General features: G+C 40.5%; 2 protein-coding genes across 3 annotated transcripts in view; both read left to right on the forward strand.

The window, feature by feature from the left end:
• Positions 1–13,232, forward strand: part of LOC118814932 (asialoglycoprotein receptor 2-like) — a 69,456-nt gene extending 56,224 nt beyond the window's left edge. The window contains exons 3-8 of the mRNA XM_036580830.1: positions 7,778–7,867; positions 8,232–8,312; positions 8,410–8,475; positions 8,881–9,026; positions 11,097–11,206; positions 11,542–13,232. Of these exons, the coding sequence (XP_036436723.1) occupies positions 7,778–7,867; positions 8,232–8,312; positions 8,410–8,475; positions 8,881–9,026; positions 11,097–11,206; positions 11,542–11,683 (635 nt within the window). The 3' untranslated portion in view covers positions 11,684–13,232. The remainder of the gene's footprint in view (positions 1–7,777; positions 7,868–8,231; positions 8,313–8,409; positions 8,476–8,880; positions 9,027–11,096; positions 11,207–11,541) is intronic.
• A 1,469-nt stretch (positions 13,233–14,701) lies between these two features.
• LOC118814940 (collagen and calcium-binding EGF domain-containing protein 1-like) lies at positions 14,702–22,877 on the forward strand. Of its 2 annotated transcripts, XM_036580845.1 has the most exons (6): positions 14,702–15,594; positions 16,665–16,821; positions 18,081–18,170; positions 19,303–19,457; positions 20,440–20,487; positions 21,430–22,877. In XM_036580845.1, exons 2-6 carry the CDS (start codon positions 16,734–16,736, stop codon positions 21,715–21,717), a joined length of 669 nt encoding a protein of 222 aa, XP_036436738.1. In that variant the 5' UTR covers positions 14,702–15,594; positions 16,665–16,733; the 3' UTR covers positions 21,718–22,877. The 2 variants fall into 2 exon arrangements, with proteins under 2 accessions (XP_036436738.1, XP_036436739.1); XM_036580846.1 differs by lacking the exons at positions 14,702–15,594; positions 16,665–16,821 and adding an exon at positions 17,792–17,816.
• The last annotated feature ends 1,595 nt before the right edge of the window (positions 22,878–24,472 follow it).

Here is a 24,472-nt window from a genome sequence, read left to right on the forward strand (position 1 = left end):
CAGGTGTGCACTAGTGTAATTGTGCCAATGTATGCAGGTGTGCACTATTGTAATTGTGCCAATGTATGCAGGTGTGCGCTAGTGTAATTGTGCCAGTGTATGCAGGTGTGTACTAGTGTAATTGTGCCAAGTATGCAGGTGTGCACTGGTGTAATTGTGTCAGTATATGCAGGTGTGTACTAGTGTAATTGTGCCAATGTATGCAGGTGTGTACTAGTGTAATTGTGCCAATGTATGCAGGTGTGCACTAGTGTAATTGTGCCAGTGTATGCAGGTGTGCACTAGTGTAATTGTGCCAATGTATGCAGGTGTGCACTAGTGTAATTGTGCCAATGTATGCAGGTGTGCACTAGTGTAATTGTGGCAGTGTATGCAGGTGTGTACTAGTGTAATTGTGCCAATGTATGCAGGTGTGTACTAGTGTAATTGTGCCAATGTATGCAGGTGTGCACTATTGTATTTGTGCCATTGTATGCAGGTGTGTACTAGTGTAATTGTGCCAATGTATGCAGGTGTGTACTAGTGTAATTGTGCCAGTGTATGCAGGTGTGTACTAGTGTAATTGTGCCAATGTATGCAGGTGTGCACTAGTGTAATTATGCCAGTGTATGCAGGTGTGCACTATTGTAATTGTGCCAACGCATGCAGGTGTGCACTAGTGCAATTGTGCCAGTGTATGCAGGTGTGTACTAGTGTAATTGTGCCAGTGTATGCTAGTGTAATTGTGCCAGTGTATGCAGGTGTGTACTAGTGTATTTATGCCAGTGTATGCAGGTGTGCACTAGTGTAATTGTGCCAGTGTATGCAGGTGTGCATTAGAGTAATTGTGCCAGTGTATGCAGGTGTGCACTAGTGTAATTGTGCCAATGTACGCAGATGTGCACTAGTGTAATTGTGCCAGTGTATGCAGGTGTGCATTAGTGTAATTGTGCCAGTGTATGCAGGTGTGCACTAGTGTAATTGTGCCAATGTACGCAGGTGTGCACTAGTGTAATTGTGCCAGTGTATGCAGGTGTGCACTAGTGTAATTGTGCCAGTGTATGCAGGTGTGCCCTAGTGTAATTGTGCCAATGTATGCAGGTGTGCACTAGTGTAATTGTGCCAGTGTATGCAGGTGTGCACTAGTTTAATTGTGCCAATGTATGCAGGTGTGCACTAGTGTAATTGTGCCAGTGTATGCAGGTGTGCACTAGTGTAATTGTGCCAATGTATGCAGGTGTGCACTAGTGTAATTGTGCCAATGTACGCAGGTGTGCACTAGTGTAATTGTGCCAGTGTATGCAGGTGTGCACTAGTGTAATTGTGCCAATGTATGCAGGTGTGCACTAGTGTAATTGTGCCAGTGTATGCAGGTGTGCACTAGTGTAATTGTGCCAGTGTATGCAGGTGTGCACTATTGTAATTGTGCACTAGTGTAATTGTGCCAGTGTATGCAGGTGTGCACTATTGTAATTGTGCCAGTGTATGCAGGTGTTCACTAGTTTAATTGTGCCAATGCATGCAGGTGTGCACTATTGTAATTGTGCCAGTGTATGCAGGTGTGCACTAGTGTAATTGTGCCAGTGTATGCAGGTGTGCACTATTGTAATTGTGCCAGTGTATTCAGGTGTGCACTATTGTAATTGTGCCAATGCATGCAGGTGTGTACTAGTGTAATTGTGCCAGTGTATGCAGGTGTGCACTATTGTAATTGTGCCAATGTATGCAGGTGTGCACTATTGTAATTGTGCCAGTGTATTCAGGTGTGCACTATTGTAATTGTGCCAGTGTATGCAGGTGTGTACTAGTGTAATTGTGCCAGTGTATGCAGGTGTGCACTATTGTAATTGTGCCAGTGTATGCAGGTGTGCACTATTGTAATTGTGCCAATATATGCAGGTGTGCACTAGTGTAATTGTGCCAATGCATGCAAGTGTGCGCTCGTGTAATTGTGCCAATGCATGCAAGTGTGCGCTCGTGTAATTGTGCAGTCTATTGCGCAGCAGCTAAACCAGTTTCAAAAGAAACTGATAACCACTAACAGATAAGTAGAAATCATTTGTTGCATCAGCCACTTCACAACAAATTAGCACTGCAACTGCACAAAGCTAAGAAAGATAAACATTCTCTGAGGAACTCTGTACTCCAATCTGAACACAGCCAGAAGTAAAATGTGACTAAACATGATAAATTTGCTTTTCATGGTTGCTTTTCTACCCATTTTTCCAAAACCATAAACACATTTAAAGGGCATCTTTGTCTTCAGTGATCTTCAAACTTTCACTCTTTTACTACAAAAATTAAAATGAGTTTCAAAATGTCAAAGCAAATGTTTCCTTTAATGCATTGAATCATCAAAGGAAAGACATAAATGGTCCCTAAACATGTCAGTGTGCTTTATTCTATTATGATTAAGTTTATGGTTTTTAATTTGTCTTGTTGATTTTTCAGCTGTCTGATTTGAACTCGGTTATGTTGTCTTCACTGTACAGAGGTTGTGTCTGTGTTGAGTGGATTCGTGCTTTACAGTGAAGGTGCTGCAGTGCTGGCTGTGTTTATATGAACCCAGTGTTCTGGTTGATTGCTGTTGTTTTGTATCACTGTAGATGTGATGACTTGGCCTGATGTGATGTGTTTGGAAATTATGTCACTTTTTTACAGCTCTGTCCAAAAATGTGTTTCTGCTTAAGCTGCTGGTCAAACACACATTCATTTCTAGACCCATTACACAAAGCTGAGTAAAGGCCAGGCAGATGACTTGATCTACCACTCAATTCCACAGTTTTAAAATGACCTACAAACTTTAGGATTAGACAGTGCTACACTTTGGGGAAACATTATGACCGCTGTTTATGAAGATGGTAGAACATACAAAATATTTAGTATCAGTACCTCCACATATCAGTACACCCACGTGCTATTAAAACCAGCTAACCATTGACAAGGATAAGTCATTTTTTATTACCAGTCGTTAGTATGGAATATAATGAATTATTAATTCTGCATGAAAGAATGTGACTACAATGTTCAGAAATAAATGAACAGAGTAAAAAATACCACATGCAGATGGAGAAAAGTCAGAAAACCCTTTAAAAAAGTCACGTCCACAAAAAAACAAAACGAAAAAAAAATAGCCTTTGTTCTCAAAATATTTATGTCTTTCAAGCATTGTTGGGAGTGAGTTTCACACATTTAACAAATATCATTCTGCATTATAACTAACCTATGATTAATCATAATTATTTAAAAAATAGTGTTTTCTATTATCATCAGCTGTTATACTTTTTAAAAACTCCATTAAAATATTGCACATTGTTTTAAATGGATAAACAGTGTTTAGAAACAGAACGTTTTGTAGATGAACACTGCAGTAAAAACCAACAAATCTTAAAAAAAACTGCAAACTTTTGGAGCGTATTGTTTAACAAGTGATATAAACAGGAATTTTATGATGGCTGGCAGTTACTTTTCTTTTGTCAAGTCAAGAGGCTTTTATTGTCATTCCATCTATGTACAGTACACAGTGGAGTGAGATTACGTTCCTCCAGGAACAACACGGTGCAACAAGGAACAAAAAGTACAAAGTGCGAACGTGCAGACATAAGTGTGCAAACAAAAAAATAAGCTAGAAACAAACAATAAATACAATAAATTAAACAGACATTAGACACAGTAAACAGACAGGACAGTGTATGAGGTTGTGGAATAAGGTGCAGAGGTATTTAACATGCTGTGATCTGCAAGTTACACAGTCAGATAACAGACGTGAGCACAGCAGTTACTGAGGTAGTGAAACAGTGTAAACGCAGCATTAGCAGCAATGTTCCAGATAGTGCAAGTAGTGCATCAAAAGAGGTGTGGCGGGGGGTGTTAGTTCAGTCCTTGTGAATTTAAAAACCTGATTGCTTGAGGAACAAAGCTGTAGCAGAGTCTGGCAGTGATGGCACGGATGCTCCGGTACCTTCTGCCAGACGGCAGCAGTGAAAAAAGTCCATGTGAGGGACGGATGGGGTCGTTCACGATGCTGGTGGCTTTGCGGATGCAGCGTGTGGTGTAAATGTCCATGATGGAGGGGAGAGAGACCCCGATGATCCTCTCAGCTGTCCTCACTATGCGCTGTAGGGTCTTGTGGTCAGAGGTGGTGAGGATGGGAGGGGGGAGATGAGCCTTCTTCAGTCTCCGCAGGAAGTAGAGGTGCTGCTGGGCTCTCTTGGCTATGGAGTTGGTGTTGAGGGACCAGATGAGGTTCTCTGTGATGTGGACACGATTTCCACAACAGAGCCAGTGATGTTAAGTGGGCGGTGGTCACCTCGCACTCTCCGGAAGTCAACAACCATCTCCTTAGTTTTGTCTACATTCAGAGACAGGCTGTTGGTTCTGCACCAGTCTGTTAGCCGCTGCACCTCCTCTCTGTACGCTGACTCATCATTCTTGCTGATCAGACCCACCACAGTCGTGTCATCAGCAAACTTGATGATGTGGTTTGAGCTGTGCTTTGCAGTACAGTCGTGAGGTTCTCACTTGCTTCTGGTCTGGTTTGGCGCGTCTGATGAGCGGTCTGTATGCTGGAGTGAGCATCACAGAGATGTGGTCTGAGTAGCCGTAGTGGGGGCGGGGCTTGGCCCTGTACGCGCCGGGGATGTTTGTGTAAACAAGATCCAGCACGTTAGCCCCCCGGGTTGCAAAGTCCACATACTGGTGAAATTTTGGGAGCACTGGCTTCAGATTTGCATGGTTGAAATCTCCAGCAACAATAAACAGTCTGTCTGGGTGTGTTTTGGAGATCACTGATAGTGCTGTACAGCTCGTTCAGTGCGGCGTTAGCATTAGCACTGGGAGCTATGTACACCGCTACTATGTACATTGTAGTTAGCTCTCTTGGCAAATAAAAAGGCCTGGCTCTGACAATCGCAAACTCCACCAGCGGTGAGCAGTGACTGGAGACTAGCGTCGCGCTTTTACACCATTCAGTGTTGATGTAAACACACAGTCCCCCACCTCGAGTCTTACCGCACAGCTCAGCGTCTCTGTCCGCATGGAAGCACAAGCCAGTGATGTTAAGTGGGCGGTGGTCACCTCGCACTCTCAGTCAACAACCATCTCCTTAGTATTGTCTGCATTCAGAGACAGGTTGTTGGTTCCGCACCAGTCTGTTAGCCGCTGCACCTCCTCTCTGTACGCTGACTCATCATTCTTGCTGATCAGACCCACCACAGTCGTGTCATCAGCAAACTTGATGATGTGATACTTTGCAGCACAGTCATGAGTCAGCAGGGTAAACGGCAGCGGACTGAGCACACAGCCCTGAGGGGCGCTGGTGCTCAGTGTGGTGGTGCTAGAGATGTTATTACCTATCCTGACTGAGGTCTCTTAGTCAGGAAATCCAGGACCCAGTTACAGAGGGAGGCGTTCAGGCCCAGCAGGCTCAGTTTTCCAATCAGCTGCTGAGGGATGATGTTGTTGAATGCTGAACTAAAGTCTATGAACAGCCTTCTGACATAGGTGTCTTTATTGTCCAGGTGGGTGAGAGCCAGGTGGAGTGTGGTGGAGATGGCATCGTCTGTTGAGCGGTTGGGGCGATATGCAAATTGCAGTGGGTCCAGTGAACGAGGGAGCTGGTCTTTAATGTGCCTCATGACAAGCCTCTCAAAGCACTTCATGATGATGGGAGTGAGTGCAACGGGACGGTAGTCATTGAGGCAGGACAGTGGAGTCTTCTTCGGCACAGGGATGATGATGGTGGACTTGAAGCACGTTGGAACGACTGCAGTGCTCAGAGAGATGTTGAAAACGTCCGTGAGAACATCAGCCAGCTGTGTGGCGCATTCTCTGAGCACTCTGCCCGGTATGCTGTCAGATCCTGGTGCTTTCTGTGGGTTGACTCTGAGTAGAGCTCTCCGCACATCAGCTGTGGACAGACACAGTACCTGTTCACTTGGAGGAGGAGTGGTTTTCCCCGCCGTCGTGCCGTTCAGCACATCTGGAAGGGAGGCATCACTGTCACAAGCAGGTGGAGGTGGCTTGTAGTTGGTGATGGCCTGGATGCCCTGCCACATGCGCCGTGTGTCAGCAGTGTTTTGAAAGTGATTGTGGATTTTCTTTGAGTAGGCACGCTTAGCCTCTCTGATGGCCTGGGAAAGCTTGGCTCTTGCTATCCCGAGGCTTGCTTTGTCCCTGACTTGAAAGCCTTGTCACGGGTTCTCAGCAGCGTGCGCACCTCTGCAGTCATCCATGGTTTCTGGTTGGGGTAAGTTGTGACGAGTTTGGAGACAGTAACATCATCAATGCACTTGCTGATGTAGCCAGTCACTGATTCTGTATACTCCTCCAGGCTGATGGAGTCACCAGAGGTTGCTGCCTCTCTGAACATCCCAGTCAGTGTGTTCAAAACAGTCCTGAAGAGCAGAGATAGCTCCTGGTGGCCAGGTTCTCACTTGCTTCTGGTCTGGTTTGGCGCATCTGATGAGCGGTCTGTATGCTGGAGTGAGCATCACAGAGATGTGGTCTGAGTAGCCGTAGTGGGGGCGGGGCTCAGCCCTGTACGCGCTGGGGATGTTTGGGTAAACAAGATCCAGCACGTTAGCCCCCCGGGTTGCAAAGTCCACATACTGGTCAAATTTTGGGAGCACTGGCTTCAGATTAGCATCGTTGAAATCTCCAGCAACAATAAACAGTCCGTCTGGGTGTGTTTTGGAGATCACTGATAGTGCTGTACAGCTTGTTCAGTGCGGCGTTAGCATTAGCACTGGGAGCTATGTACAGCGCTACTATGAACAGCATATTTAGCTCTCTTGGCAAATAAAAAGGCCTGGCTCTGACAATCGCAAACTCCACCAGCGGTGAGCAGTGACTGGAGACTAGCGTCGCGCTTTTACACCATTCAGTGTTGATGTAAACACACAGTCCCCCACCTCGAGTCTTACCGCACAGCTCAGTCTCTGTCCGCACGGAAGCACAACAGGCTATCGAGCTGAATGGCTAAGTCCAGAGTGGAGCTCGTCATCCACGTCTCCGTAAAAACGAAAACACAGCAGTCTCTGAACTCACGCTGGGTAGCTCACTGAATCCGGAGGTAGTCCAGTTTATTCTCCAGGGAACAAACGTTTGAGAGAAGAAGCGATGGAATGGCTGGTTGTCTGGGGTTAGCCATTAGCCTGGCGCGCACACCGGCTCGCTTGCCTCGCTTCCGTCTTCTCGCGCATCGCTTTCGGCTAGCAGGCTCACGAAGCGCCGAGGATCTTAGCAGGCCTAGCTTGCGCAGCTCTTCCCGCAGTTCATTTGGAAGCAGAGATTGAGACTGAGGCTCCTCAAGCTGTCTGAATGGACTAGTGACACCTAGTGGAGGAAACTAGGAACTTCAATAACTAAATATCGTTACAACTATGCAAATTTAAGGAATTGTATGTTGTGTAGATGATCTGCAACATGGAGCTCACTTTCACTCCCTCAGAATCCGAGTGAAGAATCTTCTCTGAGAGTTATGAAGGTGAAGGTGAGCAGCAGGTTTAGTGATCGTGTTGTTTCTAATGATTTCATTCATATGAAAGTTAAAGAAGCCTTGTGAGAAGAAGCCGTAGAGCAGCAGGATGGAGTCTGAGAGTGTGAAGACGGAGGACGTGTACCAGACGCTCCACCATCCTCCTTCAGTGAAGAACCCTAACCCAACACACGGTGAGAACAAACAGAACCTTCAATACAGCAGAGAATTAAAATCAGTCTCACTGTCACTGATGAGCTGCTGAGTTCTGTCCTGTAAAACTGAGATGTTTTCTTTCATATTGTCCACCGTCTCTAACAGGATCACCGCAGAGCATCAGGCTAATCATGATACTGCTGATCTTCAACACTCTGTTACTGATCATTATACTGATACTGACTGGAACCTTCAGTAAGTCATTTGTAAATATGTTTTAATGAAGGTTGTGTTCATGTTTCTCAGTGATCACATTAAACTGAATGAAGAGGAGGCAAATAATTAGACAAACAAATTGTATAGCAGCAGGTAAGAAGCTCACGTAGCCTAGCTAGCTAATGCTCTATAATGTTCGTTAATATTCATATGATCCACACAAACTTTCTGACAGACTGTAATACACTACAGGAAGTGTAGGGGGTGATATGGCTTCTACTGTTTCATTTAAAAAGCGCTCTATTATGTTCATATAATCCGGAACCAGTGGATTAAGTGAAGGATTTTGATAATAATTATTAATTTCATTAATAATAACCTTTTACATTTTGCCTTGCCCAAGAGTCTCAGAACAGGACGCTGACTGAGGTGGTGAAATTGTCTTCTTCTGTAGAGTCTCTCTCCTCTAAGCTACAGAGCACAGGTGAGGAAACTAAACATCTTATTATCTGGTTGTTATTAATACCATTATTATTATTGCAGAGTCTGGTCAGATTGTTTCTTCTTCTTCTCCTCCTCAGATCAGAGAGTGATGGCTGCTCTGTGTGAAATGAAGACCAAACTGGACAGCAGCAGTAAAACAGCAGGTATAAAGATCCATCTCCATCCCTGTATTAATGTTCATCAGGAAGAAACTTTATAAATACAGTTTCTCATTAGACTGGAAAACAACTGACTCTAAATGTAGGTATTGTGATATAGACTGAGTCTGTTCTACAGTTTCTCATTAGGCTGAATGAATAACCGACTCTAAATGTAGGTATTGTGATATAAACTGAGTCTGTTCTACAGTTTCTCATTAGGCTGAATGAATAACCGACTCTAAATGTAGGTATTGTGATATAAACTGAGTCTGTTCTACAGTTTCTCATTAGGCTGAATGAATAACTGACTCTAAATGTAGGTATTGTGTTATAGACTGAGTCTGTTCTACAGTTTCTCATTAGGTTTAAATTGGTAAAACACGACTCTCTCTGAATTTCTCTATTAAGGAGGATCGACTTGTAAGCCTGGATGGACTCTTTATGGCTGCAAGTGTTACTTTTTCTCTGATGACAAATTGAACTGGCACCAGGCACGAGATTACTGCAGGTCCCAGAATGCCTTGCTGCTCAAACTGGAAGCTAAAGATGAACGGGTGAGGAACACATGCACATTCTTTTCATATTGTCACTGTCCAAAAAACATGTATCTCCAAAACGGTAACTTTACAGGAGAGGACAAAAACTTTTACTTTTAACGTCAGTAAGAAGTTCTATTCCAAAAGGTTATAGAGCATATCTATCAATCTCTTCATCATGAAATTTTCACACAGTGTTAAAGACAGCTGGCAGGTACAAATGATAAAGAATAATAAAAATCAGCAAAAAATGGAGATACGTGTTTTTTATTTGGACAGCGATCACGTTCAGTCTGTCTCTGTATTACTGCTGTCACTATGAGCTGAAAACTTTCTACCTCTGCATTTTTGCACGCAGTTTTTTTTATTATGTGTTTTATTGTTATTATTAATATATATAGGGGTCATTTAGTGAGGCAACAGGATTCTGGAGATGTGCATCATTCTATAGTTGGTGTCAAGTGGGGGTGGGGGAAAATCGATTCTTAGATGCATCACGATGCAGTTGTGGAAATTTTAATTGATAACATAATGTTGACAGAACGCAAACGACGGAACTTGGAAGTGTGGAAGTGCAGTGCCCGGACAGTCCGACCGCCACCCTCTGCATTAAAAGCTAGGTCAGGGGTTGCAACCCAAATGTTAAGAAGTGCCATTTTGTCCTCTCAACAAAAATCAATCTACCTCACCAGCCACAACATTTTATGTGCATTTTACTATCTTGGCTGTAAATATGTCTCAGTATGTGCTGATGTACTAGTCTAGGATAAAAAATATAATATTAAAAAACGCAGACTTCCTTTGCTCTGCTTTGAGCTTTAACTCAGCTATAGCTGCTTTTCTCGCATCTCCAGCAGGAAACTTTTCCTCAAAAGTAGAATAGTTTCTTGTAAAACGTCTCTCAAAGTTCGACTTTTTACAAGGCTTTTTACAAGGCTTCTCATTCACCAGCTTCTTGTTTGAATTTTTCCATTCCACCTTAAATGGTGCCTGAGGTGCCAGAATGTAACTGCTGCACCTTTTATGGTGTGACAGAAAAATTCAAACAAGTGTTTGTCAGTTTCTCGTTGCAGATTAAATGTACCAAGAAACCAGCTGGAGTGATTATAAATGCAAAGAAGTCCAAAATCTCTCTCTTTGTCTTGTCATTAGCTGCTAGCTAGGTGAGAATGTTGTCTGCGTTGCTGTGTGACCTGCAGTCGGCACCCCAACCTTCAGGGTTACAGGTGAATTAGTAGCGTTTAAGGCCATTTATTGTTAAACTGTGTTGAACGATCAGCAGAGCTTTATTTTACTGCAAAGGAGGATTATTTTATTTTTACCTAAAAACCTAATTCTGATGCAGAGCTGCAACAGGACAGTAAAAGAGCCGCACGTTGCCGACCCCTGAGCGTATGGAAGCACTTTGGCTTCTATGGAGTTGAAGGGAAAAAGGACCTGGACAAGAGCCACACTGTATGCCAGAGCTTTTCACCCAACTCGGGAAAGGCGAAGCGAATTACAGACTCTATTCCAACTTTTACCGCCAAGGATTTGCGTCCGTACTCAATCACTGAGAACCAGGGCTTTCATGCTGGAGCCAAGAAATAGCGTCCAGTCTCAAAGATATTTAACTGACACAGCGACCACCCCACTCTCTGCAACGAGACCAAAACCGCAGTTCTGGAATCCTTGAAGAAAACGGGTAGGATAGCTGTACCGTGCTGCGTGGACGCCCACTGCCACAGCATCTTATTTCACCGTAACAGCGCATTTTATCACAGATGAGTGGCAGCAGCGTCTCATGTGCTCCAAACAAGAGCAGTGAATGAGAGCCTTCCAGTTGACTTGCCTCATCGCTTTCGTTTGATTTATTAATACAAGATATTGAAAGTAAATTCATTATAGACTATTACAAATACTTTGGGGAAAAAGAAATCCTGTATTGAAAAAAAGATGCATCGATAATCATTTTATCGTATCGTGAATCGTAATCAGATCGAATCATGAGGTGCCTAGAGACTCCCACCCCTAGTGTCAAGCCCACATTAGAATTTATTTCCATGGCTGTGTCTCAAAATCTTGTTCCTGCTCTCATTCTTTCTCCAGGCGTTTGTCACTGCCAGGACTACGTCGAATTTCTACTGGGTTGGTCTCACAGATGAAAACACAGGGCAGTGGAGATGGGACGATGGAACGCCTTACGTCATGAATAAAGAGTGAGAATTTTTAGCAAAGAACTTTCCAAATGATGCAGTGTTTAGATTACACTGCAAAAATGGGGTCTTGTCAAGTAAAATTATCTTAAATATCGTCAATAAATCTAATATTTCTCCTGTTGAGATTATTGTAAGCTTAATTTAAGATTATTTTCCTTATTTCTAGACATTTTTTACTTGTTATGGGTAATTTTATTAAGTAAAATGATCTCACTATATTTTAAGAAACATGCTTGAAACTAGCAAACTGATTTGCCAGTATAGTGAGATAATTTTAAATTACCTAATATAAGTAAATAATGTCTAAAAGTGTGAACGTTTTGTGACCGTTGCAGTGAGTGGGTAGTTGGACAGCCGGACAACTGGAAGGATCTCAGTCTGGGAGAGGAAGGAGAAGACTGTGGACATATAAAGACGGCTGGGAGGTTTAACGACGCCCACTGCTCTATTAAAATGCACTACATCTGCAAGGCGTAGATCACACTGCATGAAAATGACTGATATGTTGGATGTTCATGAGAAAATCCATGTTAGCAAAATTCATTTTAGCGATTTGGTGCTTTTATTAACAAAATTAAATTCTGCTGTTTTTCATTTGCTTTTTAAATGCATAAAATACTGGATTTTTCTTTTGATTTGAAGTTGATTGATTCTTTTATTGCTACACACCTATACAACCCTGTCGACAGTGCGAAACACAATAGTCATTAAGCGATACACAACAGCACATTCACACAGTCAGTGATGGACATTAACAAAGTAGATGTACTTCATTGCTGCACTTAAACCCTTTTTTCAAGTATCTGTACTTTTATAAGGTATATTTCTTTAGATACGAAGGACAACATGGACCTCACTCACTCACTCGCTCACTCACTCTTGATTAACAAGTGTATCCACAAGGGGGAGCTACTAGCACTCTGGTAACTTGTATACAGAACAGAAAAAAAACAAAAATATTTCAAATGTGGTAATACTGGTACCCCACGGTGCTTCACGCCAGTGACACAGGGACACAGTGTGTCCTTGTTAAAGTACATTTCTTTAAAAGTGCCCCACCTTTGTACACTTTCTCTGAAATACTGTGAAATGAAAAATTTTTGACGCACTTTCAGTCGTATCTTAGCAGCTGTACATTGGCCTGGGCAACTCTGACAAGTTTTTATGAATAAAGGAAGTGATGTATTGTTGTGTGCAATATTTTTAATCAGAGAGCCGAGATCTCAGGATTTTGGGTGGAGAGAAAAAGAGAAGAAATGTTGGATCATTAGAAAATAATAGAATCCATTTCTTTAGATACTTAAGTATGTTCAAAAGCGAGTATATTTGAGTTTTAACACAAACATATAAACAGAGCACATATATATTTATACTGTGTGGAGAAGAACATTTCTACTCTTACTGAAGCAGTGAATTTGTGTGCTTTGACCATCACTGCATACGATACACAAGAAACAAGACACAATATAGGAAGACCTACGGGTGGGCAATATGGCAAAAATATTATATCATGATACACCATATTAAAATACTATAATAATAATAATAATAATAATAATATTAATAATAATATCTATAGCTGATTTGTGTTCAATGTTTTACAAACTGCACTGAAACATGTATTTAGTCAGTCCTCTTCAGAGCAACATTGTCTAACAATTTATCTTTCAGTGAAACAATGCAAAGCAACATTTAAATTTAGATGAAATTGTTTTACATCAGTTTAAACCTCAGAAACACCTCAGATCAACTTCTGTGCTGCTTCACTGTTTACAGTGTTGTTTAGGCGATCAACCAAAGAATAACATTAAACATAACTACACAGCAAATAACTCTACACACTTCATAGACTTCCCTGAAACAGTGTATCTACATCCCTGAGAACAGTTGTTAGTGTTTGTGGGTGACTCTGATTAACAGTGTATTCCTGTTATAACACTAGTGCTGATGTTCCGATGGACTGAATGAGTTTTGAGATGTTTTTATACAAACACGATTTAATTTTATAGTAAATTAGTTTTGTCTAGTTTATTTTTATGAACAGAGACCTACAGATGCAGTTTAGTAAAGGAAACTCATTTGTGAATCTGAGTTTAAAGCATGTTTTTAATAAACTTATTTTAACTTGTAACTAAGTTGTAAATAAATCTTAAACTGAAACTTTGCTTGTTTGTAAAAAGTGATTTCAGAGCCACTCAGTTCTACCTGATGGAAACTGTTTGCCTTCAGTGTTTTGTGCTGATGATCATTTTAATAGACATCAGCGTCACTAATTAATGACTCTATTAAAGACTGGTTTACCAAGAGAGACACTGGAGTATTTTCACCTAAAATGAGTTAATGAAGCGAGTCTTGTTACAGAAATGATAATAGGACATCAGAGCCATAATTAATCTTTTAGTACTTTTACTTTCATACTTAAGTACATTTGAAGGCAAATACTTTTGTACTTTTACTCAAGTGGAGGTCTAAAGGGAGGAACTTCTACTTTTACTGCAGTAATATTTTACCTTGGGTGTCTCTACTTTAACTCAGGTACATGATTCGTGTACTTCGTCCACCACTGGTGATTTTATGGCTCTGTCAGAAGTTAATTAGCTAACGTTAAATAAATTCCATTTTATCAGGCACTACTAAAATACAGTGCACACTACACTGTTAGAAATAAAGGTTCTGTTCAGGTACAATCAAGGTACAAACAGTGTAAATGTTCCCTCAAAGCTCCAACAGTGGTTTTAAGGTCTGATTGTGAACCTTAAATAAGTGTTTCCAGGTGAAAAGTTCGTATTTGTTCCTTTTCATAACCGAATGTTTTAAACAGAACAGTAAAATAAAAGCCTGGAGACGAGACGGGGTGTGTGGAGTCAGTACAGCTTAGAACATATCATTCAGTGGATTATGGTTCAGTTATGTTCCCTGACTAAAGGTACTGAGATGGAGCCTTGAGGGTTCCACCCCAGTGACAGGAGGGGAACTGACCCAGTCACAGCTTAGTACCTTTATTTCTGAGAGTGTTTTGACTAGAATTTAACAGAAAAATCAGCATTTATGTCTTTATTTTGTTTTGCACACATTCAGCCACTGATAAACTGGGAAACACTTTGCATTTGCTGAACTGATCTTAGTGATCACTGATTGAATGAGGTGATTGATTAAACTGTGTTTAGTTTGAAATAAAAGCTGAAATTGAGATCTTGTAAAATTGTAATATTTTAAACATTTTCAACAACTGTAAATAACACGATTATGTTTAAAAATCAATTAAAAGTCAAATTGAGGCTGTTACACAGACAGTGCGGCACAAATAAACATCAGGAAAAGGTGAAATATTTACAATTCTTATAAACGAATTTTCACACCAAATGTGTACACACTGACAAAGACAGAGCTAAATATTCAATTTTATAATAATACTTTTAATGACATTTGTTGTATTTATTGTTATTTATCTGTTAAAATGTGTTTTAGGGCATGTTTATGTGATTTTGAGGGAAAGAGGGATGTGCACACAGTGTTGAATGGGACAAGGCATTTTAACATTTTATCGCCTTTTTCTGCTTTTTTACGCATATTTATCTGTAAACGTCTGATTATCAGCACTAAACTCAGAGTCTGAGTCGATCAGAGGACTGTTTGAGACACGATGGAAAGTTTTGTACTGAACACGTTGCTGTGGGGGTTTTAAGTGGCCTTTTAAATGGATGTAAACGCAGGATCTGAATGCTGATTTTCTGAACTGGATTACTGGCTGAATCATGGCTAAAATCTCCAAGGAGTCACTCTGGACAGACAGGGTAAATATTGAGGTGTTAGACTAACTTTAACTATACTGGAAATTATTTCCACTGCCATCAAATGACAGTACTGGAGCTCAGTTTTATGTTTGCACAAAATAAGTTGCTGGAGATCCGACGCAGTTTAACTGTAAATGTAATTGAAAGTAACTGACTCGAGTAAAATTGCAGCTTCATTTCTTTGTAATTGTTTTGCAACTTTCTTTTAATTGTAACTATCCTTGCAAAAGCCGTTCTGAGTTGGATCTGAGGAACGTTCTAATGCTCTTATTTTCCTTTATGTAAAGCCCTTTGAATTGCCACTGTTTATGAAAGGTGCTCTAGAAATACACTTAACTTCCCTAATTACGCTCACATGTTCACCACTCCAATCAGATGTGATTTCATATAGACCAACCAAAGATGACACTCACAAATCCCACAACTGCTGGTTAGATGTATGTACATGAATGCAGCCCAGTGTGTTTGACCACGTAAAACGTATTGTGGTTAAGAAAGAAAGAGGAAGTGAAGTTAAGCAAACTCCACTTTTCTGCCACGTCCGTCTCTCCAAAACTACAGAAGACACACAACAGGCAGTTCCATCAGTGACGGGTAGGAACTCAATCCTCTATTCTCATACTGAGTGAACCTTAATTGGCTTCTGATTACTTTACATTCACATTCAGAAGCTCAGAGTTGCTATTTATTTTCTATATTATTGAAATGTAATGATGTAGTAACAATCAGTTAGTTATACACTGGAAATAAGTGATATCTTGGCATGAGCAACATCTCATGTGTAGTCAAATATGTAATATTTCTCATTTTGACATTATAGGATACAGATAATGTTATAAAGGTATTGTTTTGCTTTGCTTGTAAAACATGAGACAATAAGACGATTTCAAAACACCTCGAATAAATAAAGAAATCTGTAAATGAGTAACACTCTCATAATAGTCTTACAGGAATATTATATTTATCGCCTAGATTTATGATGATTTCACTCACCATGATATGATTATTACTTTTACTGCAGTGTGTCGTACAGTACACTCGATTAACATTCTCTTCCCACTTTTTTCATTTCTTCAGTGTTTATGTTGACAAAAGCACGTTAAAAATAACAAAACAGGACTGTGGTGCGGCAGCAGCTTAATTGAAATCCTAATAAAATATCTCCTCTGATAATGACAAACCATAAACAAGTCATAAACATGTCATAAACATGTCATGGTAGGTCATATCGCTGTTGGAACAAAACCTTGTATATAGATTTTTGTCGTTTTTCAGTTTTTGACATAATGTGAAAGCGTCTGTTGCTCTTTACATTGTGTGTAATTTCGTGATGAATGGACCCACAGAAATGACTCAAAATGACTTGGAAAAAATTCAGATTCCATTGACTTGCATTAAAAGTAAAGTATGTTTTTCCCTTCTCCTGTAAAGTTACCATTTTGGAGACACAAGGTTTTCTTCTGACAGACCGATATGCTGTTATGAGTCGTTATGACAGATTTTGTACATTAAGCTATAACAGTGTTAATTACAGGTCATTTTCACATCAGGTGTCATTATGGCTAACTAAAAATTAGCACATGGCATGAGCTGCCTAACATCTAACACTATAAAATCTGCCATGTATTGGAAACATGACACTGAACAAAATCTGCTTATGTCAGTCTAATTTAGTAGAGTCCAAATAAGTGTTAGTGAAACCACTCTCACAAGAGGAACTGGAGACCAGCAGGATGGAGTTGTCTGAGTGTGTGAAGACGGAGGACGTGTACCAGACACTCCAGTATCCTCCTTCAGTGAAGAACCCAAACCCAACACATGGTGAGAACACACAGAACCTTCAATACAGCAGAGAATTAACATTAAAATCTCACTTTTTAACATGAGGTGATTTACTTGTTAAGCTGGTGATGGTGAGAAGTTGTATAGGGTAGAAGATGAACCCACATAACAAAGGAATGGGGAAATAAGCTGCCAGGACAAAATATTAGTCACCTTGCATGTTTAAGGTGGAAGTAACTTCAGGTCCCTGCACGAGGATGATTGGGCTGTAAAAACCCACAGGGTGTGTGCTGGGATTCATAGATTGAGAAAAGTGGTACAGTGGAGTAAGTGTCTTCTTTGATGTGTGCAAAATGGGTCATAAAGCAGATGCCAATGATTGGCAAAAAGGAGTGATTGCATTTGGGTGCCAAAAGCCCCAGTGTGAAGGAAGTAGCTGAATATGCAGGTGTATTGTAGCGTACGGTCATACGGGTCGACCAGCAGTGGCAAAAATCCCAGTCTACAGGCAATTCTCACCAGAATTGCGACCAAAAGACGAAACTGATGGACAGGGACCGCCGGTGTGTTCCAGGCTTGTGAATAAAAATCACTTCCTGTGGAGCGTTCTTTCAGAAATGGGTTGTGAAGGACCTGCCTTGACTTCTAGAAGCAATTGTTACCTGGAAGCCAAGTGATTTTTATTCACAAGCTCCCTGGACAAAAAATTAGTCACCACCTTAAACACATAAGGTGATTCATTTTTTGCCCAGAGAGTTTATGGTTGTTATCTCAGTTGTATTATGTTATTCTATAGTTATTGGGTGGTCTTCTGTTTTTTCTGCCTTTATTTTGAATTTGACTTTCTTCTTGAATTAGTCAATAAATGAAGTAATATTCTTCGTGCTCTTATTGAGAGCTAATAACCTCAAAAGCAGAAGTTCTTTTTCTTTTATGCAGATCAGAGCTGCCATGCTCCTGGACTCGCTACTCACCACTCTGTCAGTTATAGTACTCATCAGTGTGAGCTTTATGCTAAACGCTTTATCTTTAAGGTGATAAACACTGGATTTTATTGATGTATATATTGTTTATTGGACAGCTGCCTCCATAATTCTCATCTGTGTTCACTTTTAGTGAAAGTAGTCACAGAACTCGCTCCAGTGACTGGATTACACGTAGATCTCTCCTTTGTTTACTAATTAACATTAAATCAGTCTCACTTTCACTAATGAGCTGCTGAATTCTGGGCTGTAAAGCTGGGAGCATTTTCTCGTTCACATTGTCCATCTTTGTCCATCTTTGTCCATCTCTAACAGGATCACAGTGGAGCAGCAGGCTAATGATGATCCTGCTGATCTTCAACACTCTGTTCCTGGTCATTATACTGATACTGATCGGGCTCTTCAGTAAGTTACTTACAGAGACACTAACAGGTGAAATGAAACCTTAACCGTTTCTACATCTGCTGTAAATGTGCCCACTCTCCTCTGCCGTCGTCTCTAGAGTGAGATTTTCTGTGATTTTCTTCAGTGGTCAGGACCCCCATGGACCCTCACAGAGCAGGTACTATTAGGGTGGTGGATCATTCTCAGCACTGCAGTAACATTCAGGGGTGTAAAATTCACCACATCCGTTATTCGCCATGTTAGAGTGCTGCCTTGATTCAATTTGATACGTTTATCAATACAGTAAGAATGAAGAGGCTAAAACATATTAATTTTTTCATCTTCATTTTCTTAGAATATTTAGAGTGTCTCCTCTACTTAAGGCCGTGGCAAACAGCAGCACTATGTCACACCTTTGTAGAGGGATGACCGGTACGGTACTTAGCCCAGGTGGGTATTTAAACAAATAGAAAAGGAAAGAAAAACAAAAGAAAAGAAAAGGAAAGAGGGCTGAAAAAAAAACTAAAGAAAGAAATTACCCCCAAACTACTTAAAAACCACAAGAATGCTTGAGCTACAAATGGCTCCAAGCCAAATAAAGGTGTTTGAGCCACTAAGAGCAAACAAGTGAAGCATAAGGTCTGCCTTCCTCTCATAATTACAGAGGAAGTAATTTTTGTTTTCTGATTATCTTTTATTTCACGTTTCTAGTTCAGCCTTTGTTTGAGCTGCTTTCAGCGTCCCCTTTGTTTGCCCTTTTCCCGCCTTTTTATTTCCTGTTCCTTGAGATGTTTTTCCCATTGTCGGCTGTGCTTCCCGGTGGCGCAGTGGTACATCAGCGGTTCGAGCCTGCCTCTGGGTCACCTCAACTCCAACGTGCCCAATTTACATTCCATTGCCTCAATGAACTCATTTAACACCCTTTCTCACAGGTTTTCATCTTAGCACTTGGGTCCGCCTCCCTGCCGTCCCGAAACAAGTACAATATGATATGCTGCGACACAAGCTGGTACAATAAAATATGATGAATCAAATTGTAAACCTGCTCCTTCATCATTCACAACATTTCACACAAAAGTGCTCTGATGAATGATTTCTTTCAGAAACAGTGTTTTTTTAATAATTACTGTATTGTCTGTGTTTTTGTTCATAGGGCCGGTAATGGATGAGAAAAAGGAGGCGTGGCTTCTCTATGATGGGTCATTCTACTTGATCTGGGAGGCAGAGGGGAACTGCACTGAAGCAGCAAAGTTCTGCAGAGCAAGAGGATCCAACATCAGACTCGCCGTTCTAACACAGAGGAACCGGGTAAAAGAATATTCTGTGTAATAATAATGATAAATATAATAATTCCCAAATTAATATATTTATACATATTTCACAAAGACCACAGGGCAGATAATGGGGGTGGGGGGGGGGTCGGGGTGGGGTGCACGGCATCTGATTGGTGTGGGGTGGGTCATGAAAAGATATAGAATAAAGATCTTTCTGAATTTAAGTCAAAACATACCAAAGTGTTCATAGTGCTTATGAGTGAATAGCCTTTAAAACACAATTGTACTTGTATGTGTGTTGTATTTACTTGTACAATGTGCAAAAAATAACATTTAAAAACTATTTCCACTTGCTTTGGTCCTGCCTGCCTACAACACAGCTGTACGCCAGATATTTGATCTATTCGATATAGTTTAGATGTAATATTTACATATTTGAACAACAAAATTACAGCTTAAGTTAGTGGTCAGTGGTGAGTGAGTGCAGTTTTTTGCGACATCATTCACTAGAAAAACAACAAACCCTCCCAGAGAAGTTTCATTCATGGAAACAATGTGTTGCGCAGCTTCTAGAGTTAAAAGCTTTTGTACTTATATATGTATATGTAAGATAAATGTCTGCAAAGAACCCAGATGAGGAGCAGCTGGTACACTATCAGAAAACAAGGTACTGAACTGCCACTGGAACAGAACCCTTTAGAGTACGTCACCAGTTCTTTTAGTTAGGGAGCATTATTGTTCCATATTCCGCTACAATTATATACTTTTAGTTGTATTGACCCAACTCACCATGTCTAGACTCCAGTCTTTATAGTTTACTGTTCTGTTTTAAAACATTAGGTTATGAAAAGGTAGACATGTGTACCATTACTCTGGGAAAAAAAACAAAAAAACATCCTCACTAACCCTGCAGTCCCTGACTCGCCACTGAGTACAGTACATATACAGTAGGCCTGTTATTATGACTGACCACTATTACTGCACTGAAGCCCAGTATAAATGCTGTATGTCTGCAGGACTGGCTGGTAACTCAGGCTAAGAAGAAGAAACTGCTGGTAGCAGAGGTGAGATTCAACATCATTTAAAATCTGTATGACTGATACTATTTTGATGACTTCAGGTGTAGAATTTGAAGGTATGTAGAGTCTAATCTGTGCTAAAGCTTCCATTAAGTACAAGTTATCCAATTTTCAGAATAAGATAAAAAGCAGGAAACATATTAACAGAAAAAGGCACAAAAGCCTCCAACGCTAAGCCTAATATCAAATCTTAAAAGCATTAATAAGCATTTACCACATAAATAAAAAGGGCAACTTTTAGCTGTTATTTGCCAAATAGTGAAACCACATTAATTTGTACTTATAAATCTCAGATTTTGATGTTTACTTCTTGATCACATTCATATTCACCACATACAACAACTTACTTTTGCCCTTTTTATTAATTTGCTACAACTGCTTATTAATATTAATGAAGTGTTTATGCCCTAACTAATAATAAAAACCTTTCATAAGCCCTTTGTAAGGGTGGTCTTATTTTAAAGGGGTACCCACATTTCTCTTTCATGAGCATCTAAAATGGCTAAAGCAGACGTCTCTGAGATTAGATATGAAACCATCCACTTGCTAAGGGAGATAAATAATTGCAGGGTTTCTAAAAATGAAAAATTGAAAGCTGCAGAGAAAACGTGCCTCCTAACAACCACCTGGAAGAGCTGGTCGACCCCAAAACTGCCCCCACTTAACTGCCAGCACTTAAAGCTTTCATCTCTGAGAGAGAGGAGAAAATCAAGCTGATCAGATCTGAAAACATCCACAGGTGTTTCTGTCCATCCTTCCACTGTGAGAAGACGACTCAGCGCTGTGGGTCTGAAAGGATGTGTAGCTGATCAAGAAGAACCTCACTGAGAAAAGGAGGTGAAATCAGTGAAGGGGGTCTCTGAGTGACACTGCTGGGTGTAGGTGGGTTCTCTTGGTCTGATTAACTGACTGTAATTTCTTCTCCAGGATGACAGTTTTTCCAGGTGTAAACTGGTCGGTGATCCGGTGCGCTTGGAGACGCCTTTCATCCCTGGAGAAGAGCAAGGCTGGGTGTGTGAGCATTACCACAGACAAGAGGGGAGTAATTTACAAGGACCGCCGGGACCGCCGGGACCACCTGGACCACGTGGACTACAAGGACCACCTGGACCACAAGGACCAGCTGGACTACATGGACTACAAGGACCAACTGGACCAATTGGACCACCTGGACCAATTGGAATTCCTGGACCACCTGGACCATCTAGAACATAATTTTAGATGAAATGTTGTTTAATGATCAGCACTTTAACCATTTTCCCTCTAAAAAAGAGCAAAGCCCACTCGTTCTATTGCTGTTAGCATACACGCTAACAACATTAGCATTATAACTTCAGAGCTAGCACAGCTTACACTGGTGGATTTCTTTACACAGTGATCGTTCGACATTCCAGCTTACACTGAGATGCAGTTAATGTAGTTGCACTTACGGACTTTATCCTCACCTGAAAGAGTGAACAATTGCTAAGTAACACTGTTTATCCTGCAGGGGGAGAATGTCCAGCTGAGGTCAGACGCAGCTCACATGAGCACTTAGTTTAGGAAGAGCTGCTGTTGCTTTAGTAAGACCCCTGGCAGGTTCCAGTGAAAGTGTTGTGTTTTTGTTCTTTCATTTATTATAATTTAGCTCTGTATTGCAGGATGATGATGTCACTTTTTTTAATTAGCTTGCATTACCCATGGTTCATTTTGGGCGATGCTTGTGCATGTGAGTGTGTTTACATGCACTCAATAATCCAATCATAATCAGATTTCTGCAGTTATCTGATTATTCAAACGGTCATGTAAACAGCACACTCAGATTTCTTAGATCGGAGTAAGGTCTAGAAATCCGATTAAGAAATCTGATAAAGAGGCTGGATTTTAGCTCAGTAATCAGATTTCTCAGTGCTGTAAACTCTTACTCTGATTTCTTTCCGATTTCTCAGTCTGACGCTGAAACTAAATTCAAGCATGACAAAATAAAAGATTTTAATACTCTTCATCTGCTAGATGATGTCTGTTCATATTTTCAGGTAAAGTGACGCAACATTTATCTTAAAAAAAGCCTCGAAACGAAGTTCAAGTTTTTCAACTTCATTTCTCTATTATCAGATTACCCGAATGCATGTAAACATGATCATTTCTGCAGTTATTGCATTATTAAGTGCATGTAAACACAATCAGTGTGTGTCAGTCAGTCGGTCAGTGACTCAGTTAGCTGTAAGCTGCACTGCCACGTCACATTTTCTTAACAAGTGCTTTAGACTTAATTAACATTTTTCATCTGCTTGTCATTTACTTGATAGAACCTCTACATGACCTTCTGTCTCTGAGCTCTCTGATCAACCAACAAATCATTTTTAACTTCCAATAAACAAAGCTTCCTCTCTGAATGGGCAGGTTTATGATTCCAGTTGATTAATGGTTTTGGGTTCTATTCATGAGGACAAAATAAGCTTCGGTTCTGCTAAATAGAACAACCACGAAAATAGTAGGAGGACATTTTTGAGAGAACTACAGTGACGTACCATCCAACAGGCATCCATATCTGAGAGAGCTGAGGTGGTGCTTATTTTGTTTAACATGGGCTAAAAATGAGCGGTAAATATAACTTCAGATCTTTCAGCAGAACCTCATTATGTATTCCAATCATTTCCAGCCATTTATTTCATATACGTGATGATGCCTGGTTCTAACAGTACTGTCCTCCACACTCCATCCAAAGGCACTTTTTAATATCTCAGTACATTCATTCAGGAATCGGTGGATGTGTGCACACACCCAGTGTTTCACAACTCTTTTCACATCTCTTTGTTGAACATTTTGTTGATAATTTACTTGTTTTTAGTCTTGCTGGTTAACAGTCTGGCTTAGGGGAAAAGAACAGCTCTATTATTATTATAATAAAAGCACAGACTTGTTCACAAACATGTTGAACACCCAACATCTCACTAGTTTCTACTCCTTGCAGATGTAGTTCATTCTAATTTTGCAGTGCAAGTCATTCAGCTTCCTGTATCTTAGATGTGCACAGTGTTCCCCATCCGGTCCATCACCGCTCCAGTTATCAGGCTGTCCATGTCCCCACTTCCTGCAATGGTCACACAGTTTTTTCTGTACCATTTCACTAGTAACTGTACATAAGATCCAAACACAAAATAAACAGAAGTGTCATGACTTTTTTATACTAAGCCAAAGTTTAGTGATGTAGATGTAAATTTAATTTATTTTGGGTCTTACAAAATTCAGTTCATCATTATAGGTTGTACAGTGGTGCTAGAAAGACTTTTAAGAATTAAAATTTGACTTGAAATGGGATCAGATCTTCATCTTAAAAGTCATAGAAATAGACCTTCAGGTCATAACAATAGAAGAGAACCTGATAAAACAAATAACACAAAACAAGTATATAGTTTTCAGTCATTAAGTGAACAAAGTGATCCAATAGTGAATGTTTTTGTTGGTAAAAGAAAGTGAAACTCTGTCTAATGTCAAGCGTGAGTCACAAGTCTCAGTTTAGGGAGACTTTTAAGTATCTAAGAAAAAAAACTGTTGTCGATGTTTATCAGGCTTGAAGTTAAACATCCGTTTCTTTTTGGACTTCACTAATCCACTGTCGGGCAGATATTGTACAAATAGAGAAAATTCAACACCTGACATTTTTCCCTGGAGTGGTCATCCAACAAAAATCACCGCAAGATAAAGACATACAATATTCTAGGAGATCACAAAGAACCCCAGGGTAACACCTGAGCATCTGCAGAACTCTCTTCCACTGTCTACCGTCAGTGTTCATGAGTCCGACATCAAGCTACACTGAGCAATAATACTGTGTGTGAAACGATAGCAAGGAAGAAGCCACTACTCTCCAAGAAGAACTTTGTTGTTTAAAGTTTTCTGAAGATCACTTAGGTGAGCCAGAAGAAAACCGAAAGAATTTAATGTGGATGGATGATGCAAAAACAGAAACTTTAAGCTTAAATGTGAA

The sequence above is a fragment of the Colossoma macropomum genome, unplaced genomic scaffold, assembly GCF_904425465.1.
Source record: "Colossoma macropomum unplaced genomic scaffold, Colossoma_macropomum, whole genome shotgun sequence".
Classification (NCBI taxonomy): Eukaryota; Metazoa; Chordata; class Actinopteri; order Characiformes; family Serrasalmidae; genus Colossoma; species Colossoma macropomum.